A 15,713-nucleotide genomic window follows, 5' to 3' on the forward strand; every position below is an offset into this window, starting at 1 on the left:
CAGGGATTACTTACCGATACATTCAAGACAATTAGACAAAACATTAAATTTGGTACATTTATTTTTGTCTTTGTAAGAGTTTTGCACATGGAATATAGAAAATGGAAAAAAGATTAAACTGTTTTATACAATTTACATCCTGGTTACACTGAATGAAGATTAGAATGTAAAAAAAAAAAAAACAACAACAAATAAATCCCTCATAAAAAGTGATGATTGGCAATTCACAGTACTTCAACATACCACCACAAAATTCCTCTGGCTAAATATTTTCCAAAATATAATTTTATACACAAATATATATGTACTTACACTCTTTTCCCTCTTTATACATGTTTACATTTGAAAAGTAAAAAAAAACATATATATATAACAATTTGGTGCAAACATTCATAAAACTGAGGTGGGCGCTGATTTCTTAAAACCTAGTAAAATTCAATCATGTTCAGATTCATATTTGTAAGGAAAAAGGTGTGACAAATGTGCTAATTGTATTGGTACAATTAAAAGCGTAGTTAAAACTAAATTTGGTTAAAAAACAAAATGCTTACATTTTTTGCTTTTTTTGTTTGTTTTCAAAACTTTTTTTGTTTGTTTTCAAAACTTTTCAAAAAAATATTTACAATATTTACATACATGTACAGTACAAAATGTAGATTTTTTTTTTAAAAAAAAGGTCACTTGACATTTTAATCTCATTTGCTTCCCCCCCCAGAGCAAGTATAGAAGATTGGTACCGCCCTACAAAGTGTCAAGTGGGGAAAGTTAGCTTAGTATAGGAAAAACAGCCAGTTTTCTGACGGGGGAATGCTAATAATGCTCATGATCCGACTTCGAGTGGTATCAACCCTTTTCCCCCGTTTTAGAGGAGAAAATAAAATAAACTATATAACACTATAAGGACACTTGTGACATTCTATGTTTTTTTTTACGGTGGGGAAGCTAAAACCGCGAATGAGCTCACTGAATGGTATCAACCATTTTGTCTCATTTTTAAGAAAAAGAAAACATTTTTGAAAAATGGACAGAAAAAGGACACGATGAAATTTTGGCCTCATTTTCTTTCGTTCCGAGAACAAGATCAGTATCACACTTTGGGTGGGGTATTGTTAGCTTACCTTGGGCTAGGAGAAAAAAAAATGCTAAAAATGCGAATGATCTGCCTCTGAATGGTGTTAACCTTTTTTGTATCATTTTGGAGCCTAAGAAAACTATAAACAAAACCAGTTCGTCATATATATATATATATATATATATATATATATATATATAAAAACTAAAATAAATGTAGCTAGCTTAGCATTTATACTACTGTATCAAAGGCGCCTGTTTACAATATGGCAAAAGAGAAAAATGGAAAAAAAAAAAAAAAAAAAGGTTGTTTAAAACTTGATTTGTTAATCAGTATGTCTTCACATTTGTCTTTCACATTGTTTGGCATTTTAAACTTCTGTTTACATTCAAAACCAATAGCTTTCTTTACATACCACATTAAAAACCATTTTTAAGACCAGTAGTGGTTCTTGTGTTCGTATCACGTCCTGCTTTACTGGATCGGCTTGCTAAAAACATCTCAAATTGGGCTAGCTTTGCAATTTAGCATCAATAGCTGTCTTGGCTACTCATTCCCAATCGGGCTCATTTGGATCAATTCTCTGGTGAGACATTGTTAAAGTACACATTTGTTACGAGAACGTCATTTATCATGGCGAATACGCGAAATGGTCATCAAATCCGGTGCCATGCTACACCCACATTGTCTAAGAGACCCTGGAATTTGCAGTCAAACCAAAATGGTTGACTTCCTGTTCAATTTTGGGCATGGGTGTTTGAGACTTTTTTTGGGCGTCCTGTTATGGTAATTTCGGGTCCGAGCTGGCGGCCACGTTTTTACACGGCAATATCGCAAATTAGCGTCACCAACCTTTCGAAGATACCGTGTTCCGACAGGGATTTATTTGAGTGAAATAGCGAGTGGGAGATGGTCAAAGTCCGAGTCCTACAATGCGCCCTGAAATGTCCGACTTCATGGCAACATGTCCGACTTTCAGTTGGCTGAATTTCGTGGTGTCGGTGGCAAATTATTCCTAGTCTTCTTGTTTGTCTTTTTCAAATCTTTTGCACATGTAGCGTGAACGTGGGGAAAACCAGAAGCACTTGCACGTTCAGGACGTGCTCCCGCTAACCCGGGTGTCAGAGCACCCTGAGTTCTTTTAGTCTTTCGGACCCTGCCCGGGTTGGTTCCCTCCGCTACGCCGTGCTGCTACTGGAGCAGGGCGTGCTCTGCGTGCTGCCGATGCTGTTGCCGGGGCTGCTGTTTTCCGAGGCAGGCGGACACTTGTTGACCTCTTTTGTTATCCCGCCCGCCGCCGCCGCCGCCGTAGCCGTAGCGGTCCCTCCTGGAAGCAACAACGGAAACACAAGATTGACTGACTTTAATTTTGTACACGTTGTAGAACAACAAAACAACGAGTCAGCTTTAGCCAGCTCGCACAATCACCTTGCAGCTTTTTTTTTTTTTTTTTACAACCAATAGCGAGCATTATTATTTTTGTAATTGATACAGCTCTGTATACAGTTAGCGTTAGCTAAAGCGACCACAGCACATCTCTATTTTACTCTCACGGTTAGTGTTAGGGAGGCAGGGTGGACGACTGGTTAGCACATCTGCCTCCCTAAAATAGCCGGATAGGCGCCAGCACGCCGCGACCCCAGTGAGGACAAGCGGTGTAGAAAATGGAAGGATGGGTTAGCGTTAGCTTTTTACCCAGGTAGCATGACAACAGAGCACCGTTATTTTCCATACACTCTTCGAGTTAGCTTTAGCCAGATAGAAAAACCCATTTATTTGACTCATTGTCGCCGCACACCGAGTCTCGGTCTGATGTTTCTTCCCGAAAGGGAGTCTTCTTTTTCTTGCCGTGAACATTTTTTTTGAAATAAATGTTTTAGAGACACATTTGTTGTTAGCTTCAGCCAGCTAGCACAATCACATTGCACCACTTTTCCATGTACATTTTGATTTCTTGGATTGCAGGTGTTCCTCATCCTTAGAAGCAAACAGTAACTGGCGTCAGCTGGTGTGCGTCCGCCAGCGAGCATCAAATGGCGTCCATTGGTATCGCTATTCAGGGTAAATGTTTTCATGACAGAACCTTGCCTGTTTGTACTGCTGGCCAGACAAAGTCCAACAAAAGGTTATTTAAAAAAAAAAAAAAAATGATTTGTTAAGGACTTAACAAGCAAAGTGTCAAACATTCAGTGTATTGAAGGCTGAAGACCTTTTATGGTGTCCAGCTGTGACGGGTAAAAAAATAAAACAGAGCAAACAGGCGTTTGTGTCTAGGGGGGGGCGGCGGCTCACTTGGTCTGTTTTGGTGCTTGAATGCTTAAAAAGCCAGGAGGATATTTTTAGATTGGATCAATATTGCCTTGTAAGGTCATTTCACACAAGATAGATGAAAAACGTTGTCTTCTTCTTGCACCTGTGCCTTGTCCACAATCACTGTTCCTAATTTATTTTCCCGGGCTGGATGCTAGCTTTCATTTTTTTAAAATATATATATATATTTTTTTAAATCTGTCCTGTTCAACAGACAAGTAGAAAACAGAGAACAAGAACAGCAAAACATAACAATCCAACAGTGACAACGTTCAGTAGGAGTTATTATGTAGACTGGGAAGGCAGCGCTACACCGCGTGCGCAAGGGACGCAACCAGTAACAAATAGGACGAGACGGGACAGGACAGAATGGGCTAGTGAGCCGGGAATTGCTACACCTGTGAGGAAGATATGCTACCGCTAGTAAATAGGAAAGGACAGAAAAACATAGGATGAAAGGAATAGTAGATAGGACAGGGCAAAGGTAGAGAGCTAGGCAGTACTAAACTCTGAGGTAGGGAACGCAATGAGTACTAAATAGGACAGGACGACACAGGACAGGACAGGACAAGTCCCAAGTTGAAGTTATTGTCATGTCTAAAGTCATCAAAACAGTGATTTGAGTCGACTCGAATCCCCATCACCGCCCGCAACCCTTATGAGGGCGAGCCTGAAAGAAAACGGCTGGACAATAAGCACGAGGCTACCAAAGGCGACCTCTGACTTCCGGGTCAAGGGTCTCAAGGGGTGACACAGGAAGAAGAAGATTTTGGCATGCAGCGGACAGATTGTGAGTTTTTTCCTGCGAGGGCCCACGCAATCCGACCGGGGGGGAATTTCCATGCGGAGAATATCCCTGACAACATTCAAAGGCAGGAAAGACGAGCGCGCCCTCGCTGCCGCGGCACGGGAAGTAGTCGCGGTCCGTGTTATTGTGCGCCGCAGGATGTTTGGCCGCATTTCTGCCAATCCCGACATTCCTCGCGCAGTCTTGTGTTTTCCTTAAAAGCGCTCACCTGTGTGCGAGTAGATGAACCAAAGCGCTCCTGTCAGCAGAGCGCCGATGGCGAAGGCGGCGAAGGCGATTCCCACCACGGTCGGCGTGTCCAGCAGCTGCGCCGCCGAGTCTGAAAACAAAAAATATGGATGGATGATCAATAGCTTTGGCTTATATCACCTTTTATGCGCGTCGCTGCACTTTTCCGGAAAAGAACATACTGTTATTGGTGGGGTCGTCCGAGCCCGCTTGTGACGACGTATCTGCAAGACAGAAATGAATATACGGATGAATATATATCATTTTTCAACAACATACAAAATATAGTGAAACAAAACTAAACAGAAATAGATACATATACAACCCCTCCCCCCCCAAAAAAAACAACCAAACAAACAAAATATATACATATATATTAAGATACAGGTACAATATACACAATAATATATATAAAAAATACATGCAGTAAGAAAGTAGATAAATATATACAAAATAATTAGAAAACACATACAATATATACAAAAATACAGTATTTCTGGAAATCTATTTTAAATGCACAAAATATAGACCTTTTTATTTAATTTAATATTTATTTATATTCATTTCTTATATTTATAGTATACATTTCTCGAGTTCTCTGTCTCGCCGTATGTACATACTGTATATAAACGTGTAAACTGTGATCTGCTGATCTTGCGCACGAACAGAACAGCACAACTGTCGCGCGCTTCGGAATGTGCGATGAACCTCGCCGGGTCGACCGCGACGTCGCCTGGCGCGCCTCCAAGCTTCGGCGGAGTACAATGGAGTCTATTCTTAGGCCGCGTATTTTTCATTAGGCCGGATAGATGACAGGTCATCGCTGGAGGATGCCCTCGCTCCCATCAACAATGTTATCTGTAGCATGTGAACTTGGAATGCAAGCCTCAGAAATGTGCATGTTCCAGTGTTCAAGGGTGCGCACCGGGTTGGGTTTTTATAAAAGAAACAAACAAACAAACAAAAACAATAACAATTGCTTGTTTTGCTGGGTTTTATGGCGAGTCATCAAACTTTGCCGACAAAACGTACATTTTGCTTTGTCCATCTCTCTAGTACACGTGGCTTAAATTTGGTAGCAATCAGACAAACTCTCCAGCGTAATATGGACTCGAAATGGCCCTAACATGGCTGCTTCCAAACAAGATGGCAGTTCTTCCCGTCTCTTTTAGTCCATTGCTTTTTGACAATGTTTTGTGGCTGTACTTAGGACAGACATATCCTACTAAATTTAATGTTCCTAAGTGAACCTGGCCTCGGGGGCTGAATTTTCAGAAAAGTCTTTGAAGACCCCCCTGGAAATCGCCAACATGAGCCTAAAATGGCTGCTTCAAATTAAGGCTCTCATTATCTTTTTAGAATCGATTCGCCTATTGATTATTGATCAAATAATCAAATAATAATCACCCTGTCCCTCCGCTATGATTATTATTGCATTATTTTCACTGCTAATTCTGAGGGATGGACTTGGGTCCTTAAACTGCATACGTTGGTGCTGAGTGTACGGTTTAAATTTGCTATACAAAAGTTGAAACAGCAATCGCAATTAGCACAAGCGCGCTAGCCATTACCATTTTAGATTAAAACAAAAACGCTCTAACTACCATTCAGCTCACTCATAAATTATGTTCTATGTACATTACACATCTAACGGTGTCTTAAAAATCTTTTACAGACGCTGCTCTGTTGTTTTTGGCAAAGTTTATCAGTGGCCCAACACTGCCTCCGTCTGTAACAAATGTCCGTGTGAAACATTGGTTCAGGCGGCGCAAACATGGTCCCGAGCGGACCTTTTTTGATGTTTTATTTTCATTTTTTGGGTCCTGGTGGAGCTTCTGCCTAGAAGGCAGACATGTCTACCAACTGTCATGTTGCTAAGTGAAGCTAGCTTCGGTCCCTAAAGATACCGTACACTCATTTGGGCGAGAGAGTGACTGTTGATTGGAGGAGAACCAGGAAGTCAGCGGTTTGCTGCAGACCGACAAAGGAAAACAAACCCTGGCCTGACGCGGCCTTTTCCAGCTAGCTTAGCACCATGCTCACCACCGCGTCTTCCTGTGTGTTCCCCGGGAATCGAACGGCAACCCGTCCAACGTCAACACTGGCCCCGCCGCTCCGAGACGGCGGAAAAATGAAAAATGTCGTTAATCCGCCAATGTCGGTAAGCGACGTTCCTCCGGGATTCTGCACATGCTACGTGACTTCCTGAACGGAAACCTTGACGACTAACACGTCATATAATTACAATTTTTCATCGAGTCTGCAATGGAGCCACAATTATATTGATTTTGAAACACATCCGACCCTATTTGGCCAATGTCGCAGTGGTTAAAGCTTCTATAAAGTCGTGTTACTACTATTTAAACATAGCATTTTTAGCATGTTGTTTTCCAATGGCAGAGCAAGAACGCTATTGATTTTGATAGCTTTACACTCTAAAATAGCAAATATTTGAGGTTTAAGCTTGAAAAGATGAGCCATTAAGCTTAATGGGGACTGTCAAAGCAAGATCCCTTTTGATTTTTGATGACATTCAAAACAGCTAGACGAGCAAAGCAGGGTTGAGTAAAGGTAGCGTATATAAAGTAAATGCGAAAGTGAAAAAGTCGTGACGTTGCGCGAAAAGCAAAGCAGAGTAAAACGAAAGTGAAATCATGAAAATAAGCAAAGTGAAGCTGAGCAGAGTCAAGTAAAAGTAGAATAAAGCAAAGTTATGTAAAAGTAAAGTATCAGAGTAAAGCAAATTAGAGTCAAGTGGAGTAAAGTAGCGTGAAGTAAAGCAAGGTTAAGTTTAAGTCGTAAAGTCACAAAGTGAAGCAGTTTTATCGTTTCGAGCTGAGCAGAGTACAGGAAAAGTAAAGCAGAGTAAATTAGCGTGAAGTTGAGCAAAGTAGAGTCAAGTAGTAAAGTAGTGTGGCGTTAAGCAAAGTAAAGTCAAGTAAAGCCGTGTGGAGAAAATCAAAGTCGAGTCGAAGCAAAGTAGTAAAGCGGCGTGAAGCCAAGAAAAGTTCGGCAGAGTAAAGGAAAAGCGTGAAAAAAAAATCGAAGCAGTCGAGCAAAGTCAAATTAAAAGTAGCAGAGTCAAGTAAAGCAGCGACCAGGAAAGCGAAGTAGCATGATGCAAAGAATAGAAAAGACTACAATAGAATAAAGCAAAGAAGACAAAAGTCAAATTGAGTCACGTTGGCGCCTCTCCGGAGGGGGGGCGCGATAGTGACATCATCACGCGGGCCACTCCAAAAGGTGACGGCCGATACCTCGGGGGGGGGGGGGGGGGGTCCCAGATTCCTCGCCGACGGAGAGGATGAGTGGCTAAATAAGGAGTGATCTTCAAGGACTAACGCGCACGCACGCACGCACGCAGTGAGGTGGGTGAACGTGTGTGTGTGTGTGTGGATGTGTGTGTGGTGGGGGGGCAAGTTGAAGCTGCTAAGTGGAAACAACTGGAGCTTAGTGCTGCTATGACTCCCTCTTTTCCAGCTCTCCCTCATCGCGAGCTAGCAGCCAAAAGCTGCGCCTCAGCCGCGCACGCACGCACGCACACACACACGCTTGTGTACAAATGGTGGATGTAAACAGACGGATGATGACTCGTAATGAGGAGCAGATGTGAGGGAGGTGATGTTCGCGGTTGTGTGACTTCACTTCTGACTACGCAATGCTTATCACTCACACACACGCTTGCACACGCACGCACACACAACGTCCACACTCATACAGGACATTTGACTGCGTTTTACAAAAAAGCACCAATACGCCATTAAATATACAGCGACTATATATTACATATTCTGCCCTTTAATTAAAGCGCATTCGAGTACTATAGTGAAGTACGGTCAAGTAGAGTAAAGCCGAATAAAAGGAGCGTAAAGAAGCAAAAAAGTAGCACGAAGTAAAAGTCGTTGAGTCAATTGAAATAAAAGGAAAGTAGCGTGAAGTGAAACAAAGTAAAGTAAAAGTAAAGTAGCATGACGTCAAGCGAAGCGGAGTAAAGCAGGGTAGAGTAAATTAGACTCAAGGTAAAGTAAAAGTAGCGTGGAGTAAAAGTACAGAAAAGCAAAACAAAGTCAATTGAAACAAAGCAGGGTAGAGTCCATCAGATTAGAGGGACGTAAAAGTACAGCAAAGCAGCGTAGAGCCAATCATCTTGGAGGAAAGCCAAAGAAAAAGTAGTCGGGTAAAGAAAAGTACTTTTCTTTGACACATGCACCTCAAATTTGTTTGAGGTACAAATGTTAAGTTGAACAACTGAACAGTCTCAAAAGGGCGGAAAGCTTCTGGTAAACTTTCCACGGCAAGTTGACTTTGCCAACTTTGGACATTTTGAAATTAGCATTACTCGTACTACGTATTACGACTTTCCCCCCTTTTTCCACAAGGAAGCCCAAACCCCAAACGTCACAGGTTTACAATGTCCTGACCTGCCGTGTCTCCGTCCAGCACGATCAGAGCTTTGCTGCCGGTCCCGGCGTTCATCATCATGCTCACGATGTCGTCGATCCGCAGAGAGTCGCACGCCGAGCCGGCGTCCACGCACTGACGACACAGGCAAAAAAAAAAAAACACAAACGCGCGGCGTCAACGGCGCAACACAACAACAATGGCCAAAAGGTGAAAATCGAACTGGATCTTTCCGGAGTAACTGCCGCTAGCCCCTTTCACACAGAGGTGACAAAAAGTTGTGCAACGTATGAAACGATGGCTTTCAACAGAACTGTGGAAGACGTGCGTGTCGGGTAGTAAACTTCACACCCCTTTTCCGGCGTTTCGCTTTTGTTACTTCCGAAGCCGCCAAATTTATAGGTGGACTCCCTCATTCAGCGTGGGTGCCTTTCACCCACACCAGATTTCCAGCCATTCAAAAGTCAGTGTGAAAGGGGCTTCTGATACTTCCTACAAATCCGGAAAATCCGTAGGTCAACTTCAACCTCTCGTTCCGTCCCAGCACGTTTCACACAGAACATCTCCATGGAAAAAGGCAGAAACTCTCCAACTTTAATAGGCAGTATGAAAGGGGCTTATGACGCTTCCTCCAAAGCCGGTAAATTCACGAGTCACTTTTAACACTACTGCTACTTCTGATCGTGTCAAATTTAACTTTGGCACCCCAATTTCGCTTGGACCTGCGACACGGAAAACTAAACTTTCACGCCTCAAGTGTCAGTGTGAAATGGCCTTCTGACACTACTTCCGGAGCCAGCAAGTCTGCGCGTCGACTTTGAAACCCCATTTTATGGTGGTACGTTTCGGCCGGACCAGTGACACGGGGAAAACGTAGGAACCTCTTGGCTTCAAACGTTAGTCTGAAAGGGGCTTCTGATACTAATTCCGAAGTTGGCAAATTTGACTTTTAAAGGGGCTTTTGATACTACCCTCGAAAGCCATCAATTTCACAGGTTGACTGAAACCACCCATTCAGTGTCGGTACCTTTCACACACACCAGTGACGCAGAAAAAGGTCGAAAATTCACGGTTTTAAGTTGTGTGGCAGCATGAAAGGGGTTTCTGAGTCATAAGAATTTTTGGGGGTAAACAACGAGAACTATTATTCCAATTTTTGAAAGCGTTAAAAATTGTGACGGATCGCAATTTCTTAGGGTAACGAGAGTCAACCCGTCTCGATAAAAATGGTACAGTCCATCTGTTGTAACTTCTCAAGTCAAGTCGCGAAGTGGCTAAGAAGTGGCTAATATAACATTTTGCCACCAGGGGGAGTCAGGGTGCATACCGGTGCAAGGCCAGGCTCGGTGTAGGCGCACGGCGCCATCTTGCAGTGCAGGAAGAGCCGCGACGTGTTATAGTGGGAGTTGAAGGTGAAGCCGAAGCTCTTCTTGTCTGTCTGCGCGTGGTGACGGAAGCGCAGCGAGCTGTCGGTGGGGCAAACCGTCTCGATGAGCGAGTAGGACGATTCCACGTTGGGGTTGGCGTCGGGCGAAATGAAACACGACAGGATGTTGAAGCCCGCATCCTCGTCGGCTGACGTTGACGTGATCTGGAAGGTGAGAGACAACACCCAACGTTTGTCCATTTAGTTATTCTCGTCCAAGAGTTGCAAACGAGGCACGATAAGCTGCCGTTTGTCTCGCTGTCACGGGCACGCATCAACGCGGAAACGCATTTTTTTGGGGATGGATTTGAGAGACCGATTTGAAAAGTTTCCAGACGTTTTATTGACTTATTTTTTTTCGCAAGGGAAGACTGCACCTAATGAATGTTCACAACAGCCACAAAAAACACTCGATATTCATCATATAGCAACGCCATAACGATCATGTTTGACTGAAATGCCACTAAGTAGAACAAAGACAGTTCCAATGATACCATATTGGCCCACATGTTAAAAAAAAAAAAAAAATTAAAAAAAATAAAAAATAACATGCACCCTTGTCAAGATCACAAAAACAAGAACAAAAAGTATCCAGTACACACCGAAATAACAGAGAGCCAGCTAATTATTTCCACACTCTGACAGGCTAGCAAAGGCCCCGGTGAACTCATCGGAGAGTCCCGTTCAAGAAAACAAAGGAGACGCTTTCGGTGCGAGTGCACCTCGTGTCCTGAGGCGGGCCTCTCAGCACGGTGCTACTTCTGACGGGGAAGAAGCTGGCGGCAAGCACACAAGAGCTCTTCTGTTAGCTCCCGCCGATAGCGTCATGAATCACTGCTTCAAAGGCCGCTGCGTGCCACCTCCCTTGACCTCCGCTGAGTAAATATTTGCGGGGATACGAGGAGGTGAACCAGCGAGCAGTGCTGGAGAGTAACGAAGAACAAATACTTTGTTTCTGTAGGTTTTTCAGGTATCGGTACTTTCACTTGAGTATCTATTTTTCTGCCGACTTTTTATTTTCACTCATCAACAGGAATCCGACCGTTTACTGCCACTGACGAATATATTCGTCAAGTCTGTTATTGAACGGAAGAAGAGGGTCTCGCCCAGCGTGTCTGTGCAATTCAGTTTTGTAAACCACTGGGATGACTAACATATGCCTGTGGATGGCAGCGTTGCATCAAATTGGATTTGAGATCACAACTTTTAAATTGAGATGAAGATTAGTTTGGTGACCACTTTGATTATGAGGGAGGGAAATGCCAACACGTTGGAAGTCGGACAGAGAAACAGTCTGTGTGCTGCAGTGGGTAACACAAAGTGTGTGTCGTGATTGTGAGAAAAGATGACGCGGTTCACGGAGCCATATAAAAAAAAGTTACTGACGTTCAACTCGAGCCATTCGGTGAGTCAGCGTTGCTCGTGGCGCGCTTCTTATAGTATATCTGTACGAGCCTTTACGACGGCGAGTTGACGAGACGAGCACAAACCTCCACGAAAACCGGCTGGTTCTGCGAGACGGTGTTGAAGGCCTGGCGGGACGGCCGGTCGGAGGGCGCCGCGTCGTACAGGTCCACGCTGAACCTCATGTCCACATGCCGAGCCGCACCGCTGCCCGGGACCCTCTCGGGCGGCGCGCCCGGGCTGTTCCTGCTTTCCTGACGGTACGTGCAGTTGAACTGGGAGGAGAGATTACAAGACAAGATAAACATCAGATCACATTGTGCTGATCCGGAGACATTCTTTCAGTTCAAATTGGCACATCATTACATTTCTGCCAGTAGGGGGCACATGAATCTCATTGTGGAGAGTCAGCAAACTTTGCTGTCATGCATCGATTGGCCAACAACAACGAAATCTATAATTCTCTACCGTCAAGTAGACGTATTTGAATTTGTCAGAAATTGGCCGAAATCGGTAGGAGTTCGCCTTTGAAAGAGGCAAAATAAACAAAATAATATCGCCAAAATAACCCTAAAATTGCTGCTTGAAAGCACCAACGGCTGACTGCCTGTGTCTTTTCGGACAAGGCTTCTTGAGACTTTTGTGCTACCACATTTCATGTTGCCAAGTAAAATTGGCTTTGGGAGCTGAACCTTCCAAAAAAAAGAAAAAGAAATCCAGCCAATTTAGTTTTTCACTATAGGACATTTACATGGCCTAAGAATACGAACAACAAGGAAAGAGAAGTTTCGAGCACTCAAAATGAGAGAATAGATTTTATTTGGAGTTGTTTCGGAGTCGCTTACTCTAATGATTGACATCTGATCTCTGGGTGGCATCCTTTCGAGGTTTACAGTCTCCCTGGGGAAGAGGACCTCCCCAGATTCCTGGTCCTCGTACTCCAGGGGGCCGCCGCTCCCGTCCTTGGACTCGCCGTGACCTATCAGAACCTAATATGGAGGAATAAAAAAATAATGATCCTACAGTGCCAATTGGCTGGGCCACCCTCGGCAGCAACACCTGAAATAAGGCGTTTTCGATAACTTTTAAGCCATTCAGAAGTTGACTTGACGTGTGTTCCGGACTGGATCGTTATCCCGCTGCAGAACCCAAGTGCGCTTTAGCTTGAGGTCACAAACTGATGGCCGAACATTCTCCTTCAGGATTTTCTGGTAAAGAGCATAATTGATGGTTCCATCAATCACAGCGAGTCGTCCAGGTCCTGAAGGCGCGATGCAGCCCCTGACCCTCACACGATCACCACCGCGTTTGACCGTTAGTATGATGTTCTTTTTTCTGTGTTTTTTATGCTTTGTTACATTTACTGTAAGGCAGACAACTTCCAAAAAGTTCAACTTTGGTCTCGTCAGTCCATAGAATATTGTCCAAAAGGTCTTTGGAATTATTCTGATTTGTTTTGTTTTTTTTCTGCTCTTGAGGTATTCTTGAAGGCAATTCCATTTTTCAAAGTTCACAGCTGTTCCATGTTTTCTCCATTTAAGGATAATGGCTCTCACCGTGGTTTGCTGGAATCCTAAAGCTTTAGAACTGGCTTTGTAACCCTTTGCTTACTGATGTCAATTTATTTCTCATCTGTTCTTGAATTTCTTTGGATTGTGGCATTTTGCTCTTTTGGCCCACTTCATTTTTTGTCAGACAGATTCTATTTAAGTGACTTCTTGATTGAGAAGTTCTGGAGGTAATTAGGATGTGGTCACTGAAAATGAACTCAGTTTTCCAAAAAATGTGATTAACCACAGTTAATTTATGATTTAACAAGGGGGGCATTTACTTTTAACACAGGGCCATGTAGCTTTGAATAGCCCCCCCGTCCCCCCTAATAAATAAAACCACAATTTAAAAACTGCATTTGATGTTTACAAGGGGTATGTTTGTCATACATTTACATTTGTTTGATGATCTTAAACATTACAGTGGGGAAACAATGCAAAAAACTATGAATTTGAGAAGGGGCAAATACTTTTTAAGCCTTCTTTATGGTTTATTAATTGTTATAATGTTTATGTCGCCTTCAGTCAGTCAAAAAATGAAAAACACACAAAAAAAACTGACGACAAATCAGTGTCATGCAGACGACACGTTGAGGAATTCTCCAGTTTCCTGTCGAGTTGAACGCCCCCTGAGGTGGTCACGGGTGATCCACTCGGTGATAATTCATCTCTTTTAGAGCAGAGTTCAAAGTTTATCCATGCCGAACAAAAGCAGCGCTTGGAAGTGCGCTCGAGTTGTGAAAATTGCAGCAGACAGACGGCGAGCAGGATGAGCAAACATCCGGGATGCTTTCCACCATAACGCAGATAACAGAGGTCGAACCCCGCAAACACACCGCTGAGGTCATGATGCATCCCATGACAAAACGGAACATTTTACTCCACACGTTGACATTTATTTGTTTACAGACCAAAAAACCCCCCACGTCCCCACAGATACTTTTTTCTTGTATTTGACACTTTTTATTTTGTTGTTGTTATTTTTCCTAACAATATGGCTTTATCCTTGAAAGAGTTGAACCTTTTTCTTGAAATAAAAAAAATGCAACATTTACTTAAAAAAAAAAAAAAAAATCAAATTATGATTATTTTCAAGAGAGTTCCATCTTTTTCTTTTCTAAAAAAAAAAAATATATATATTTTTTTCAAGAATAGAAATGATGACTGTTCAAAAAAAAGTTTTTTTTGGTTTTTTTTTTTCCCCCTAAAAGGAAATGGTATTTCATTCGGGAATATAGATCAAATGAGCCCAACTGTATTATCACCCCCAGACGATTCAACGGACCAAGCTCCGATATCGCAAGGCGGCGGTGGACTCACGGTGTTGATGTGGAGGGCGTTGGAGGTTCCCTGCAGGGGGTAAACGGTGGTTCGGCACCCGGTGGGGGGCGTCTCCAGCGTGTAGTGAGTGGCGTTGACCGCCGCTTTGCATTGTGGGTCTTGAAGCGTCAGGTTGGCGTGCGCAAAGCCCTTGGCCTAATTACGTGACGATAACGATGACATTTTGCTTCAGGGGGGTGTACCTAATCAAAAGTCCAGCGAGGTTATGTACTCACTTGGAGGCTCTCCTTGCTGACGCTGACCACCATCCTGGCGTCCTGGCACTGAACGGCGAACCCCACGCTGAGGACGGCCCGGTGCTCCTCGGGCTCCGCCTTCTCCCAGGGACGCTCGTCCAGCAGGGAGGGCAGCGCCAGGTAGGGCAGGCCCTGCGACACGGGCGGAGGGAACGGGAAGGGCAGGCCCGAGCGGCGCGGGGAGCCCCGGCCCCGTCCGCCGGGGGGCGGCCCGGGGTCGCGCAGGATGGTCAGCTCCGGGGGCAGCACGCTCTCCGCGTGGTCCACCACGTCTGGAAAACAAACGCAGTGGTAGCTTGTCTTGCCCGCATGCGAGGGCATTATACTACCTTCATGACTCACCTTTCCCCCCCCCCACTTTTCTCAAGTGGCGGCATATTTGAAGCTAACTTGTAACGCAAATATTTCACTTTATATATGCAGCGCCGTGAAAAAGTGTTCAAAAACTACATTTTATGTTTACTGGGGTTATTTATTATTATTGTCTGATATTTATATATATTTGTTTGATGATCTTAAACACCAAAGTAGGGAAAGTATGCACCAAAAAAAAAATAAAAAAATTCAAAAGTGGGCAAATACTTTTCGCAACACTAACTCTAATGTAATTTATGTATTTAACGTTCTATACAACTCTAATCTACAATGTTCACATATTTAATGTTCTACACACCTAAAACGTCCTTTAAAAAGGTTGACAGGAATAAAGTTGTGTTTTTTGTTACCTCGTTGTTTGAGCCAGACGTTGAAGTGGTTGGCGACGGGCGTGTTGGTGTAGGTGGTGACCGGGCCGTAGCGGTGCTCCTCGGCCCACTGGATCAGCGCCTGCGGCCCGGACGGTAGGCGCCGCTTGGGGGATTTGGACACTTGCATCAGCCTCTCCGTACCCGAACTTACGCTGACGCTGTCGGAAGCCTGCGTGGGAAAAAGATTTCTC

At 43.7% G+C, this 15,713-nt stretch overlaps 1 protein-coding gene across 3 annotated transcripts in view; it reads right to left on the minus strand.

Moving 5' to 3' along the window:
• Nucleotides 1-642: 642 nt before the first annotated feature.
• Nucleotides 643-15,713, minus strand: part of tgfbr3 (transforming growth factor, beta receptor III) — a 59,000-nt gene continuing 43,929 nt past the window's right edge. For all 3 annotated transcript variants that reach the window (XM_061683537.1, XM_061683535.1, XM_061683534.1), the window contains 10 exons: nucleotides 15,502-15,691; nucleotides 14,756-15,048; nucleotides 14,520-14,675; nucleotides 12,495-12,638; nucleotides 11,736-11,924; nucleotides 10,147-10,410; nucleotides 8,840-8,954; nucleotides 4,601-4,642; nucleotides 4,399-4,509; nucleotides 643-2,399 (listed from right to left, as the gene is read on the minus strand). In XM_061683537.1, the coding sequence (XP_061539521.1) occupies nucleotides 2,251-2,399; nucleotides 4,399-4,509; nucleotides 4,601-4,642; nucleotides 8,840-8,954; nucleotides 10,147-10,410; nucleotides 11,736-11,924; nucleotides 12,495-12,638; nucleotides 14,520-14,675; nucleotides 14,756-15,048; nucleotides 15,502-15,691 (1,653 nt within the window). In that variant the 3' untranslated portion in view covers nucleotides 643-2,250. The remainder of the gene's footprint in view (nucleotides 2,400-4,398; nucleotides 4,510-4,600; nucleotides 4,643-8,839; nucleotides 8,955-10,146; nucleotides 10,411-11,735; nucleotides 11,925-12,494; nucleotides 12,639-14,519; nucleotides 14,676-14,755; nucleotides 15,049-15,501; nucleotides 15,692-15,713) is intronic.

This window comes from Phycodurus eques, chromosome 8 (genome assembly GCF_024500275.1).
Source record: "Phycodurus eques isolate BA_2022a chromosome 8, UOR_Pequ_1.1, whole genome shotgun sequence".
Taxonomy (NCBI): Eukaryota; Metazoa; Chordata; class Actinopteri; order Syngnathiformes; family Syngnathidae; genus Phycodurus; species Phycodurus eques.